Here is a 14,351-nt window from a genome sequence, read left to right as displayed (position 1 = left end):
AATACTGCTACTACCATGGTGGGGAAGTCAAGAAGCAGGGGCCGGAAAGGTCTGGGCTTGAGGTGGAGGGAAGAGGGACCAGATTAAGCATCTTCAGAGGAAAATGTAGGCTTTGTCTTTGCCTTTGCTTCCAGAGAAGGACAGAGTTCTGCATTATACACCTCCAGCCTGAGAGCAGGACCATCCAGCTCAGGTGTACACAGCTCACACATACACGTGCCCTCCAGGCACAGCCCTTCTCAGTGCACATCAACCCCAAGCACGTGCTCCACAGTACTCTCCTGCACCACAGCCCCATTCCACAAGGAATGCACCACCGATATTCCCAAACTCACACTCCTCGTCGTACACGCATCCAGCCGCATCCCTCACATACTACAGCCCTCACCACCATACTCCACAACCCTGTATATAGACACCGCTTCAGTATACACCCCCACGCACATTAAAAGCCCACAGATGACAGCCGATACACCACTCCGTCCTACGGCCCACAGACACCAATCTCACGACATAGCTATGTCGTGCCAATGTCCCTCTCTCGTCTACCACACCTGCTCCCTCAGCTTCCGGCATGGCCCATGCATGTTATTATGATTTTCATTTCCTTTTTCAGGAATCCGGAGATTTCATCGAGACACTGCCCAGCCTAGACCACCCCTAGCCCAGGATCAGAAAGAAGGAGAGACCGCTTCCCCATCACACTGTGTCTCCTCCTCACCCTCTTCACCCTGTAAGAACTATCTGCACCCAGACAAAGAGGAAAGGGGCATGAAAATATACTACATGCAGGTACAAGTGAACAAGGGTGTCGCTGTCTCCTGGAAGACAAAGAAACCCTTGGAGTTGCCTGAAAAGCAGCTGACGATAGCAGAAGTGACCCTTCCTGAGGATGTGTGCGCAGTAGCCACTGACCCCTCTTCTGATGTGTCCACCAAAAGCCTCCTGTCTGACAGTGAGCCCACTGGGGAGGAGAAAGAGTATGAGGAAAGGGCAGAGCCAGGCAGCCCATCAGGGCCACCTGCTGTCGAGGAGAGACCCAGCGCTAAGACAGCAGACTGTGTGCTGACCATGGAGACTAGCTTCAGGTGCATGGCTTGCTGCCGGGTCTTCCCCACCTTGGAGATCCTCCAGCAGCACGTGAAGTTCGGCGTCCTGCAGGGCTTCAGCTCCCGTGTCTTTCATCTCAACATGGCCCAGTGGATGGGCAATGTGGAATCCGAGAGCACCCCTGAGGAGGAGGAGGAGGAGGAGGAGGAGGAGGAGGAGAACGAGGAGGAGGAGGAGGAGGAGGAGGATGAAGAGAAGCAAGAAGAAAAGGAGAATGAGGGAGAGCAGCCCACGGGGGAAGGCCCCAGCCCAAAGAGACCCCGCAGGCAGGGTCTTTTCTCTCCTTTGAGTTCCAAACAGCAACTGAGATTCATGGGACAGAAGATCCTGGAAGACGGTGTGGCCGTCCCTTGGAAGAGGTAAGGCTTGAGGCTGGCAGTCTTCTGAGCCTATGTCACGAGGGCCCAGAGGAGTCTAAGGGAAGGGGCCGCACACATGTGCTGGTTGACCTAATGGCTCTGCAGTTGCATCAAATGGGACACACCCAGCACTAACAAAGGCATTGACCTCTGTTGACGTAAACAAGAAGGTGGAGCCTTTTCCTAGGAGTTTTCTCAGGGTCTGCACGATGGACCTCAACTCTTAGAGGACGTACTGCCAGCAGCTCCTTCTCGGCAGAGAGAGCCAGGAGTGGTCTCAAGAGAGGACAGGGGCCCTTGCAGGACCAGAACTTTGAGGTCTGAGAGCCTTGGGCCTGAGCCGAGATCTCACCCTGACCACTGGACCTAGCCTTCTGTGACAAAGGGGAATAGGAAAGAGAGTCACGTGGAAATGAGGTCCCCCGAGATATGGAAATGTTCCAGAACCTTCGTGGCGTGGTAGTTGATCTGGAGCCAAGCTCACTGTGGTGTGTGTGGCTCTGAGCATTAAGGCAATGCTGGAGGGTAACCCTGACCAGCAGAGCTTGGAGTGCTTCTTGTCTCTTCCTGTTCTACCTCATTTGCTTTATCCCTTCCAGGGAGAAGAAAGGACCCTCGGGAGAGTAGCAGACAGAATGCCGTGGTCTGAAGGAGGATGAAGGGACCGGCACTCAGTCTAACATCATATGACAATAGAAGCGTCCTATGCAATAAAGGGCATTTTCCAAACCTTTCCTGGAGCTTTGATTTAATGACATTTTTCTATCTATGCATCTATCTGTCAGCTACATCTGTATCTTTCAAGGTTTGTGAACAAGCTTTCACATAAGCACTAGAGACGTCCGCCAGCATTTTCCAGAAGAGGCCTGCAAATTGCTGGGGACTCCTCACAAATAGGGAACGGCCACAACCCCTGCCACACAGACTCTGCGCGTGGCCCTCCTGACGTACTCCCACTCTCTCTCTGAATTTCCCAACGTCTGAGATGAGGGTGCTGGCTGGAGGCAATGATCACGTGCAGGCTGAACCTTCTCCAGATTCTGATTCTCTTCCTGGGCCTATCGTCCTCAAGCACAGTTTCCATGTCCCTGGCCACACTGATCTCTCTCCTTCAGTCCTTCCCTCCCTCCCTCTCCTGCCTCCCAGTGCAGAGAATACATTTTTGCATTTGAGACGACATTTATTTTTTGTTCACAGAATTCTCACCTCTTCTACTGTGGCCTCCGTTGTGAACATTCCAAAGCTGAGAATTTTCTTTTTTTCTCCCTCATTTCTGCTGAGTCTTTACCTTCCTAATGCAGTGAGCTCACAGTGCCTAGCTGACTGGATGAGGAAAAAAAATCCAGGGAGCAAAGAGAAATAATAAAAGAATATATCAGTTAATTTTTCATAGTGTTATCCAACTACATATTTTTAAAATTTTGGAATAATATTAGGAAACTTCTCTTTATAAAAAACTGAATTATTGGGCTTCCCTGGTGGAGCGGTAGTTAAGAATATGCCTGCGAATGCAGGGGACATGGGTTCGAGCCCTGGCCTGGGAAGATCCCACGTGCCACGGAGTAACTAAGCCCGCGTGCCACAACTACTGAGCCTGCGCTCTAGAGCCCGTGTGCCACATCAACCGAGCCCACGTGCCACGACTACGGAAGCCTGCGTGCCTAGAGCCCATGCTCCGCAACAAGAGAAGCCACTGCAATGAGAAGCCCGTGCACCGCAGCCAAGAGGAGCCCCGGCGCACTGCAACTAGAGAACGCCCGCTAGCAGCAACAAAGACCCAATGCAGCCCAAAATAAATTAATTAATTTTAAAAAATTGAATTAGTTTCAAGGGTACAATGTAAAAAAGTACAATAAAAGCCCCCCTTCATAACCCCCCAACCCCACTCTCAAGATGGAATAGATATGCTGTGATACAATTTATAGTCGTAGTACTACTACTCCTCCCACCACATCCGAAATCCTCTGAGCCAGGTGCAGCAGCTTCCTTTCACAATGCTAGGACCCGCCACAAGACAGATGATAATCCCTTCGGACATTTCTAAGAGCGGCACCAGGGGAACAGTACCTGGGAAATGCCACTGACAGCTCAGAATATCCATGGCATTTCTAGAGCCTCGGCACTGCTCTCGCTCTGGGAATGAAAGTCCAAAAAGCACATCGGAGAATGTTCATAGTTGTAAACAAGCTCCACCTTTGAAACACAATCTACATAGAACCACATATACAAGCCTGCACAATGGATGAAGCCAAGGTCTCCTCCATGATTTCCCTTCTGACCACCTTATTGTCTCCTCAACCATAAAAGGTGAACTTGAAACTCAGGACCTTGCCTTGTCGCCAGAAACATCCAAGCTTGGATCAGTCTTTCTAAGACCAGATACTTGCTCTCTGAACTATTAGAGACTTGTCCCATACACACAGGTAGAACAGGATTATTTCTATCTACCTGGGGACCTGGAGTCTTTCACATTGCTCCTGTTAAAACTCTCACAACAGCAAAACTTTACCTACAAAGGGTTCAAGCTATGACACTCCCAATTTCCACAAACCTCCTCAGCTCTTGTGAGTCACATGCAGCCAATTCCAGGAATTGGAAACATGGTTGTGAGGATGAAACTGACTTTGGGGCTCCCCTTGGATATGGTCTTCCAGACTTACCAAAAGGCCATTAAGAGGAAGGTTTACCCCACCTCAGGGAAACCCGAGGCAGTACTTGCAGTCAAGGGCTGGCCATGGCTTCTGAGCTACATCCAAAAAGAATTTCATACTGTACCTGGATCTGCTGAAGCCATTTCTGACTGTCCGAGAGCCAGCATGTGCCGCTCCTCAACTGCCTCCATTGTGGATCATCAGTAGGGCTGTCAGATTTAGTAAATAAAAGTACAGGATACCCAGTTAAACTTGAACTTCACATGAATAATAAGTCATTATTTTTAGTATAAGTAGATCCTATGAACTATTTGGGGCATACTTATCTTAAAAATATACTTGTTGTTTTTCTGACATTCATATTTATCTAAACAGCCTATATTTTATCTGTCAACCCTACCCTTCAGAAATGATGGAGGCTCATAGAGATCCAGGAGACGCCTCAGCGCCTCCTCAGCTTTTATTTCTACGTCCTGGACAGCGAGCACGCACCTTCCACTCCCAGTCATTGGCTAGAATGGAGGATATTCTCTGTTTTAGAGCTTTTTCTACTTGTCATTGTTATTATCTTCCTTATTTTAAAGAGATGTTTCTTTTCTCCCAAACTTAATAGCTCATCCAAAAGTATTTCAAAGTTCATTAGACAAGGGAAAAACAACATGGTTCTGAAAAGTGAAGGAAACCGCCTGGTGTTTAGTCAAGAAGTAGTAGGGAGATTGAAAAAGCCAAACTTAATAAGCAAATCTCTCCAAGGGTATTTTCAGAGCTTGATACCCTCCCACACCCTGAAAATATTATTACATCAAGAATGTAGAACTGCTAACCAAATGTAAGGCTCCCATATGATTCTATCAAACTGAGGATGCTTCTTTACTAAGCAGTGAGCACACTTGCTGCCCCAGGGACCTTGGCAGTTGCAAGGTAGGGCTCTTCCCTTTGGGATGGAAACAGCAAGTTTTCCTGTGGTCTACACACTGGCCCCCAAAATACTACACTCCCAATACTTGTCAACTTTAAGTATTTTTCTACATATCTCCATTTTTCTGTTACTATTTGGACTACATCCTAGACTTGACACTACTTAAATTGCATTCAAGAAGCTATTTTTAAAAGTTGGTAGGAAACCTTAAATCTATAGCTTGCAGTCCCTGGCTTACTTTCATCCAGGTGCATAAGGGTTTTCAAAAGTAGTCAGGTTAGTTACCCCATATCACAGCCCCACGCTTGTGTCACAGGTATAAAAATGGAACATGCTATTTAAGGTTTTAGTTGCCAAATCATCAAGCCTCCCAGACAGAGGCAATAGAGCAAAATGATTACAGAGGCATGGATTTTGATTTGCTCCAGTGTCTTGGGCAAGTCACTTGGCCTCTGTATTTATTTGTACTTATCTGCACTTATCTGTCACTTGGGGGTCATAATTGTACCTGGTCCATGGGTACGTTGTACCAATGATCTGTAAGGTAGTTACAAGAAACCGACACAGAGTAAGCACTCCACAGACATTGGCTATTAGCTATTGGAAATAGTTCTCCGTGAAACAGATGACTTTATCAGTGGATGACACGGTGGGAGACAGTGAATCACAGAATCACAGCATGTTGAAAGTGACCTAGTTCACACTCTTATGTGAAAAGAAGAAAAGTGTGAATGGGTAGAAAATGTCTGAAACATTACCTAACAAATAGTTCATCATGTTAGCATGGAGGATTAGAATAAATCAGGAAAGGAGGAAAGAAAAACTTGAGTGTCATTCAATTTCTCTATCATTTGTGTTTCTACACTGAGACTCTGAATACACTGGAAGTGCATTTTTTTTTAATGTGGCGGGATAAAGGTTTTCAAGTTTTCCTGATCCATCCATATTATTATCTCAGAACTGCTGGCAGTTCTTGCCATCTTCGGATCTACACCCATGTGAGTCAGTGGGCCATTCTGGACGGAGGAGATAATAGAGCAGAAGTGAAGTGAGAGGAAAGGAGAGAAAATATTTTCTCTTTTCTCTTCAAAGAGGAAAGGTCTTTGGAATGGGAACAACTCACAACCAAACTTTGGGGAAAGGATGTGATGGAAAATGAGACAAACATCCTACCCCTGTGATGAGAAGGATTCCCTGGGCTGGATGGAGGGAGGTCACAGGTGGCTGGACAAGGAAACCAACTAGGGAGAAACACACACAAGTGCAGGGCAAACACCCTGAGGCCACTCAGCCTGACTCCATGCAAACATGTGTCCAGCAGACAGCCCTTCACCTGTGGCTCCGCAGCAAGACAGGTACCTCGGTGTTGCCAACTCATTCTGAGTCCGTTATGACTGGCCATTCATAAACCGCTGTCTAACGTGTGAGGAATAAACTCTCAATGTTTATGAGGAAATTGGGGAAGGAGATTGAAAGGTTACATAAAGGAAAAAAAAAAAGAGTTCACGAAGGCAAGATGGTAGAGAGACAAGAAAAAGACCTTAAAATATAGAAAGGATTTGCCAAAGAAGAGAAAGAAAAAGAAATGATTCCGAATGGGTTAACCTGCAGCTAGGAAGTTAAGGAAGATTATTGATGGGTGAAGACTATGGAATAAAGTGAATAAAATTTATCAGAAGTTGCTGAGACTACGGTAAGAAGCATGATTATCAAATTATGAATTGGCTGCAATGGCATTCTAGGGGGACACTAGGAAGGGGAAGCAAATGTTCATGAGATGACAGTGGCAGGTGGAAAGTTGTTTCAGGGGAAGATCAGTCTTGCAGAGGGGTATCAGAGGAGGGCAAGTGTGAGCAAGCAAGGAAATACTAAGTGTATACGGTTCCTTCACTGAGTGCACCCAGCCCCGCGGTCAGCCTTGAGAACAAGCAGGACTTCAGGTACTGGAGCTACATTTCAGTCAACAGGACTTGAGAAGACACCCTTAACTCAGGTCTTCTCTTCAAACTCCATCTTTCCTTCTTAACCTTCATTTGGCCTCTTCCCTTACCCTCAAGCTGTGGACTGAGGCCACAGAGCAAGATGGGTCACTAGTGTCCTCCATCCCCCGGCGACTCTGGTTCACATCAGTGGAGTACCAAAGGCAATAACCAAGTAACAGACACAAGAGTGTATGAAGAAGAAGAGATTCTGATAAGGCTTTCTGTGACAGTGTGGACCAAGTCGGCTCTCTATGGCTGGTATCACGTGAATTATGAGCAGCCTTAGGGGAGAAGTCCTCAGAAGGCAGAGCCTGGCTCTCTAGAGGCTCTGCGTGCTCACAGCCCACTCCAAGACCTCAGTTACAGCTTCGGCCCCCAATATCTCTCCCTCTGCCTGCTCACAGTTTTTGAAGTCTCCTTTCCTCCACATTTCTCTTGAGAGGTGGAGGAGGAAGATGAGCTTCAGGCCAGCTCAGACTCCCCTGGGATCCCAGCAGGATGCCTATCATTAACCTCCCACCTTCTAGGAAGCTCCTAAGATCTTCACATTTGGGGCAGTTCTCATTTCAGCTGTGCTTCAAATTGCTGGCTGGAGACGACCTGTTGGAAGGTGGCTAAAAGCAAGTAGCAATCCTTCGGGCAGCCTGGCCCTTCTCGACTGTCAGACATCTTCAGGGATATTCTAGGAAATATTGTTTGTTCTAGAGAAGGGAGGGAAACAATCCAATTGTCCAATAATGCTTGAATGGAAAATAAATGATGCTATATGCATGTGATCAAATAATATCAAACAGTCAAAAATCAAAGACCTAGATCTATATGGATTCACGTGGATAAATCTTGAAAACATAATATTGATTGAAAGAAAATAAGATAAAGAATGTTAGATTGTGATAACAGGTATGTAAGTATTTAAATATTTAAATCAATTCAACATATTGCTTCTATATAGAGAGATGCAAGAAAATAAACTTTATCCAAAGAACACATTATTTACATTTAATATGCTCATTTATTTAGGAGACCCAAAAGAACCCACAGATAAACTAGCAGGAACTAATAAGACGGTTCAACAAGGCACACACATACAAGATCAAGAAATTTTAAAACTCAATCAGGCTCCTCTACACTGGCGATAACAAATTAGAAACTGTAAAAGAAAATAAGAAAAAAAGAAGATCTAAAAATAGTCACAAGAGCCATATAAATTATTTAGAGCTAAGCATACATAGAAGGCAATATAACTAACAAACTGAGTACGAACAGTTAAACTCCGCCCAACCCAAGGTTAGGAAAAGACTGTTGTTACTTTATGAGAACAGACCCTCTTCTTACGGAGCAGATCAGTAAGTGAGAGTGAATCAAAGAAACACAGCATTTGAAAAGTCAGCTAGTCCAAGCCTCTTGATCGCACATACAGAAGCTGAAGCCCAGATAGGTTGAGTTACTTGGTAAAGGGCCCAATGTCCTGACTCAAGGACTAGCATTTTTCACTCAGTCGCAAGACACAATCAAATGCAGTACCTTGGAAAGAGATGGGGAAAAAATGAAGAAATCAAGTATATAGTTCCTCATCTTTAAGTACAGAAATAGCCGTGACAAAATTACACGTATTGAGGCAAAATTGAAGTGCAGAGTTTAAAATGTCAATAATCCACAGGGAAACTGGAGACCATTTAAAATATTCATATTAAATCTCTCTAGAAAAGACATTAAAAGATCTCCAATCAAAATGTGAATTTTATAATAGACATGGTATGATACAATTTATAATAGATAAGGTATGAACCTTTCCCTTTCACGGGAAAGGTTCGGCTGGGAAAAAGGAATTGTTCTTGAAAATAGGGCCTGTGCTACTGCAGACACTGTGCTCAACCTAGGTCCACCGAATGCTCTGATGTCATCATTGAGGTCACAGAATTCCACTGTGTGCCTGGCAACCTTGCAAATATAACAGCCCTGGTGAGCACTAGGCAGTACTGCTGGTTCACTAAGTGGTACAAGTTTTTCAGCCATTTAGGAGACTTGACTATTTTTGTTTGTATTGAATCATTTCAACGGATTGCCCAAGAGCCAAGAAAGGCCAACCTGTAGGGAAGAGGAGGAGTTGGACATCTCTTGAGGCATCTTCTAAGGGAGACTTCTAGTTGGTACGATGGAACGGCGACAAAAGAGGAAACATCTGGAAAATGAAGAGTCCCAGGAAACTGCCGAGAACGGAGGAGGTATGTGGGGGGCAACTTGTCTGGGGCACATGGGTTTCTGCCAAACTGAACCTTCTCTAGGAAGCGGGGGACTGAGAACGTGTCACCTGTGAAGCAGGGAGCGAGAGACCTTGTCTCACTGATGCTGCCGTATCTATCTGGAGGGCCCCTGTGGTGTGAGACGGCACAGAACGGCCAGATGCCCCCTGGGAGATGGGAGGTCAGCTCCGCTGGTCTGAGGACTCTCTCCTGGGGCAACCGGGCCTGGAGCTTTGTCGGACTCACAGCAGGCTGCATCCTGCTTGCACAGACCTAGAGGTGCAGCTTTTCTCAGTCCCCGATTTCTCTCTTATTCTCTTGGATCTTTCCCTGGGGTCATGAGGTGGGGGATGTGAAGGATGCAAGGATGCTGAGAGAGACCCATGAGTTGCTTGGCCTCTTTTACCAAAGTGGAAAGAGAAGCCCCATGAGTTGAAGGCCCTGTTGAAAAATATCTTGACAAGTGGAATGTACTTTGAAAGAAGATTGTTTGTCTAGGGATGGTGTCATATTGAAAGCAAGGAGGATTTATTCCTTCAACAGGAAGAATTTCCCAAAGGAGATCAAGGGAAGGGAAGGGTTTTCCAGAGACTGAGACCGCGTGAGCGGGGGTGAGAAATGTCCTCAGGGTCCTGTGGGGAGCTGAGAGCCACGGGACACGTGGTGCCTGTGTGCATTAAACGTAGGCGAGTAGCTTGCCCTGGGAGAGGGGTGGTCACCCCAGAGCTCCAGGTAGAGCCCTCTGCCCCAGATTAGAGCCCAGTAGCTCCTACCAGGCCCAGGGCCCTGGAGACTGTAGGATGGGCCCTGGGAATGGAGCTCTACACAGCAGGCAGATTTCCAGGCAGTGGCTGGAACAGGCTGGGGAAGGCAATGACTACACCTGACCATTCAGAATATTTTGCTCTATGTTCCTGTGTGTTTGTGTGTGTGTGTGTGTCTGTGTGTGTGTGTGTGGTAGTGCAGAGAAGAGCGAGATGAATGGGGTTAGAGTGCTTACCAGATATAAAGTCTGCATGGTAAAGTTCTTGTCACCCTGCCTGGACCTGGCTGACACTCGGTGTACGTAAGAGTGTATACAGAATTCTTGTTAGGGGTGTTTTATGAGACAGTAACTCATACACCCATGTACACTCTGATGCAGCAAAAATATCACACACCCCACATATAACTTCCTTAGTAAACCACACACAGCACATGGAGGTATATACACGGATCCCTCCTGTACTACGTTCTCATACAACCCACCTGTATCACAATCCTCTCCTCCAACACCAAACGCTGGAGATGAGATATGTATATAGACACACACACTATATATATAGGACACACACACACACACACACACACACACTATATATACATGTATCTCCTCAACTCTTGCACAAACACAGCTAATTTCAGCCATCGCTAAATACCACTGTAAGATCCAGTCACGTGTCATACACACCACACTTGTAACACATTCTTGAGTAATGCCAGACCCGCTTTGTACAAACCACAGTAAACCACAGTCTCAGTAACCCATGTCAGGATTGCCAGAGAAAATATGGGCTATCCAGTTCAATTTGAATTCCAGATAAACAACAAGTAAGTTTTCAGTATCCGTATGTCCCACATATTGTATGGGCCCTACTTACACTAAAACTAAGTAAGAACAAATACTGCATGTGAATACTTACACTAAAAATTATTCTGGGTTTATCTGAAACTGAAATTTAACTGGGTGCCTTGTATTCTTGTTCGCTAAGTCTGGCAACCCTTATATACTTACCACCAGCTGATGTATTATATATATATTGTAGTTTTGTTTAGTGTGTGTCTTCCCCTACTAGAATGTGCAGCGTTACCAAAGACAACAACAATGCAAGAGTGCCGGATACACAGGAGTAGCTGCTTACTGAATCTTGGTGAATGAATGAATGAACACGCACCATAAATACAAGCCACACCATGTAATGAGGAAAAGTTACATGTCCCAGAATTCCTGACTTGTGAACAGAAACCATGCACACAAAGGCCACAGACACAGATAGACACGTCTGCACTGTGCTCCCCATGCCAACCCCACACTTACCACAGACTTAACTGATACACATCACTCACTCTTCCCACACACTAACAGTCACCACCGAGGCCTTCATTACCAACTAGACAGTGAGAGAATAAGTATTGATTGGAATTAAATCCTGGAGGATCCACTGGGAACCACACTCTCAACTGTGTGTATTCACTGCACCTGACACGTGTCACACACTCAGTAAATATTTGTGGACAGAGGACTGATGAACCCACCCTGAGCCTTTAATTCCTCCCTCAGGAATCTCGAAGTCACGAGAGGATCCCCCTCGCCTTGGATCCACTGTGGTGGCCCAAGGCTGCAGCCCAGGGGCAGGGGAGGTCTCCTCTGCCTCTAAATACTTCTTCTGTACTTCTACTCTGCGCAAGCTCAGCTACGCTGGTAAGGGCTCGGGGCTCCTCAGGTGAGGGGGTGCTTGGCTGTGAGGCAGGAGGCACACAGATCCCAGGGAGGCTGAGAGGAAATCCAGGGTCATCAGAGGTGATGAGGGCTCTGTGGAGGAGCCTGGGCAGGATGGCTGAGCTGTTCCGAGGGCATGGATGCCAGCTGAGTCTGGGAGTGTGTGTGTGAATACTGCTACTACCATGGTGGGGAAGTCAAGAAGCAGGGGCCGGAAAGGTCTGGGCTTGAGGTGGAGGGAAGAGGGACCAGATTAAGCATCTTCAGAGGAAAATGTAGGCTTTGTCTTTGCCTTTGCTTCCAGAGAAGGACAGAGTTCTGCATTATACACCTCCAGCCTGAGAGCAGGACCATCCAGCTCAGGTCCACACAGCTCACACATAAACGCGCCCTCCAGGCACAGCCCTTCTCAGTGCACATCAACCCCAAGCACGTGCTCCACAGTACTCTCCTGCACCACAGCCCCGTTCCACAAGGAATGCACCACCGATATTCCCAAACTCACACTCCTCGTCGTACACGCATCCAGCCGCATCCCTCACATACTACAGCCCTCACCACCATACTCCACACCCCTGTATACAGACACTGCTCCAGTATCCCCCCCCACGCACATGAAAAGCCCACAGATGACATCAGATACACCACTCCGTCCTACGGCCAACAGACACCAAGCTCACGACATAGCTATGTCATGCCAATGTCCCTCTCTCGTCTACCACACCTGCTCCCTCAGCTTCCGGCATGGCCCATGCATGTTATTATGATCTTAATTTCCTTTTTCAGGAATCCGGAGATTTCATCGAGACACTGCCCAGCCTAGACCACCCCTAGCCCAGGATCAGGAAGAAGGAGAGACCGCTTCCCCATCACACTGTGTCTCCTCCTCACCCTCTTCACCCTGTAAGAACTATCTGCACCCAGACAAAGAGGAAAGGGGCATGAAAATATACTACATGCAGGTACAAGTGAACAAGGGTGTCGCTGTCTCCTGGAAGACAAAGAAACCCTTGGAGTTGCCTGAAAAGCAGCTGACGATAGAAGAAGTGACCCTTCCTGAGGATGTGTGTGCAGTAGCCACTGACTCCTCTTCTAATGTGTCCACCGAAAGCCTCCTGTCTGACAGTGAGCCCACTGGGGAGGAGAAAGAGTATGAGGAAAGGGCAGAGCCAGGCAGCAGATCAGGGCCACCTGCCGTCCAGGAGAGACCCAGCGCCAAGACAGCGGACTGGATGCTGACCATGGAGACCGGCTTCAGGTGCATGGCCTGCTGCCGGGTCTTCCCCACCTTGGAGATCCTCCAGCAGCACGTGAAGTTCAGTGTCCTGCAGGGCTTCAGCTGCCGTGTCTTTCATCTCAACATGGCCCAGTGGATGGGCAATGTGGAATCCGAGAGCATGCATGAGGAGGAGGACGAGGAGGAGGAGGAGGAGAACGAGGAGGAGGAGGAGGAGGAGGAGGAGGAGGAGGAGGATGAAGAGAAGCAAGAAGAAAAGGAGAATGAGGGAGAGCAGCCCACGGGGGAAGGCCCCAGCCCAAAGAGACCCCGCAGGCAGGGTCTTTTCTCTCCTTTGAGTTCCAAACAGCAACTGAGATTCATGGGACAGAAGATCCTGGAAGACGGTGTGGCCGTCCCTTGGAAGAGGTAAGGCTTGAGGCTGGCAGTCTTCTGAGCCTATGTCACGAGGGCCCAGAGGAGTCTAAGGGAAGGGGCCGCACACATGTGCTGGTTGACCTAATGGCTCTGCAGTTGCATCAAATGGGACACACCCAGCACTAACAAAGGCATTGACCTCTGTTGACGTAAACAAGAAGGTGGAGCCTTTTCCTAGGAGTTTTCTCAGGGTCTGCACGATGGACCTCAACTCTTAGAGGACGTACTGCCAGCAGCTCCTTCTCGGCAGAGAGAGCCAGGAGTGGTCTCAAGAGAGGACAGGGGCCCTTGCAGGACCAGAACTTTGAGGTCTGAGAGCCTTGGGCCTGAGCCGAGATCTCACCCTGACCACTGGACCTAGCCTTCTGTGACAAAGGGGAATAGGAAAGAGAGTCACGTGGAAATGAGGTCCCCCGAGATATGGAAATGTTCCAGAACCTTCGTGGCGTGGTAGTTGATCTGGAGCCAAGCTCACTGTGGTGTGTGTGGCTCTGAGCATTAAGGCAATGCTGGAGGGTAACCCTGACCAGCAGAGCTTGGAGTGCTTCTTGTCTCTTCCTGTTCTACCTCATTTGCTTTATCCCTTCCAGGGAGAAGAAAGGACCCTCGGGAGAGTAGCAGACAGAATGCCGTGGTCTGAAGGAGGATGAAGGGACCGGCACTCAGTCTAACATCATATGACAATAGAAGCATCCTATGCAATAAAGGGCATTTTCCAAACCTTTCCTGGAGCTTTTATTTAATGACATTTTTCTATCTATGCATCTATCTGTCAGCTACATCTGTATCTTTCAAGGTTTGTGAACAAGCTTTCACATAAGCACTAGAGACGTCCGCCAGCATTTTCCAGAAGAGGCCTGCAAATTGCTGGGGACTCCTCACAAATAGGGAACGGCCACAACCCCTGCCACACAGACTATGCGTGTGGCCCTCCTGACGTACTCCCACTCTCTC

The 14,351-nt window shown here is 47.5% G+C and overlaps 1 protein-coding gene across 1 annotated transcript; it reads left to right on the top strand.

Moving 5' to 3' along the window:
- Nucleotides 1–9,882: 9,882 nt before the first annotated feature.
- LOC309811215 (protein FAM170A-like) lies at nt 9,883–13,336 on the top strand (the record flags this gene model as incomplete). Its single annotated transcript, XM_082633803.1, has 3 exons — nt 9,883–9,946; nt 12,668–13,270; nt 13,320–13,336. 3 exons carry the CDS (start codon nt 9,883–9,885, stop codon nt 13,334–13,336), a joined length of 684 nt encoding a protein of 227 aa, XP_082489929.1.
- Between the last annotated feature and the right edge of the window lie 1,015 nt (nt 13,337–14,351).

Source organism: Mesoplodon mirus (assembly GCF_964341445.2).
Source record: "Mesoplodon mirus genome assembly, chromosome: 10".
NCBI lineage: Eukaryota > Metazoa > Chordata > Mammalia > Artiodactyla > Ziphiidae > Mesoplodon > Mesoplodon mirus.
Note: the sequence above shows the minus strand (reverse complement) of the source record. Positions and strands in the feature narration are given on the sequence as shown.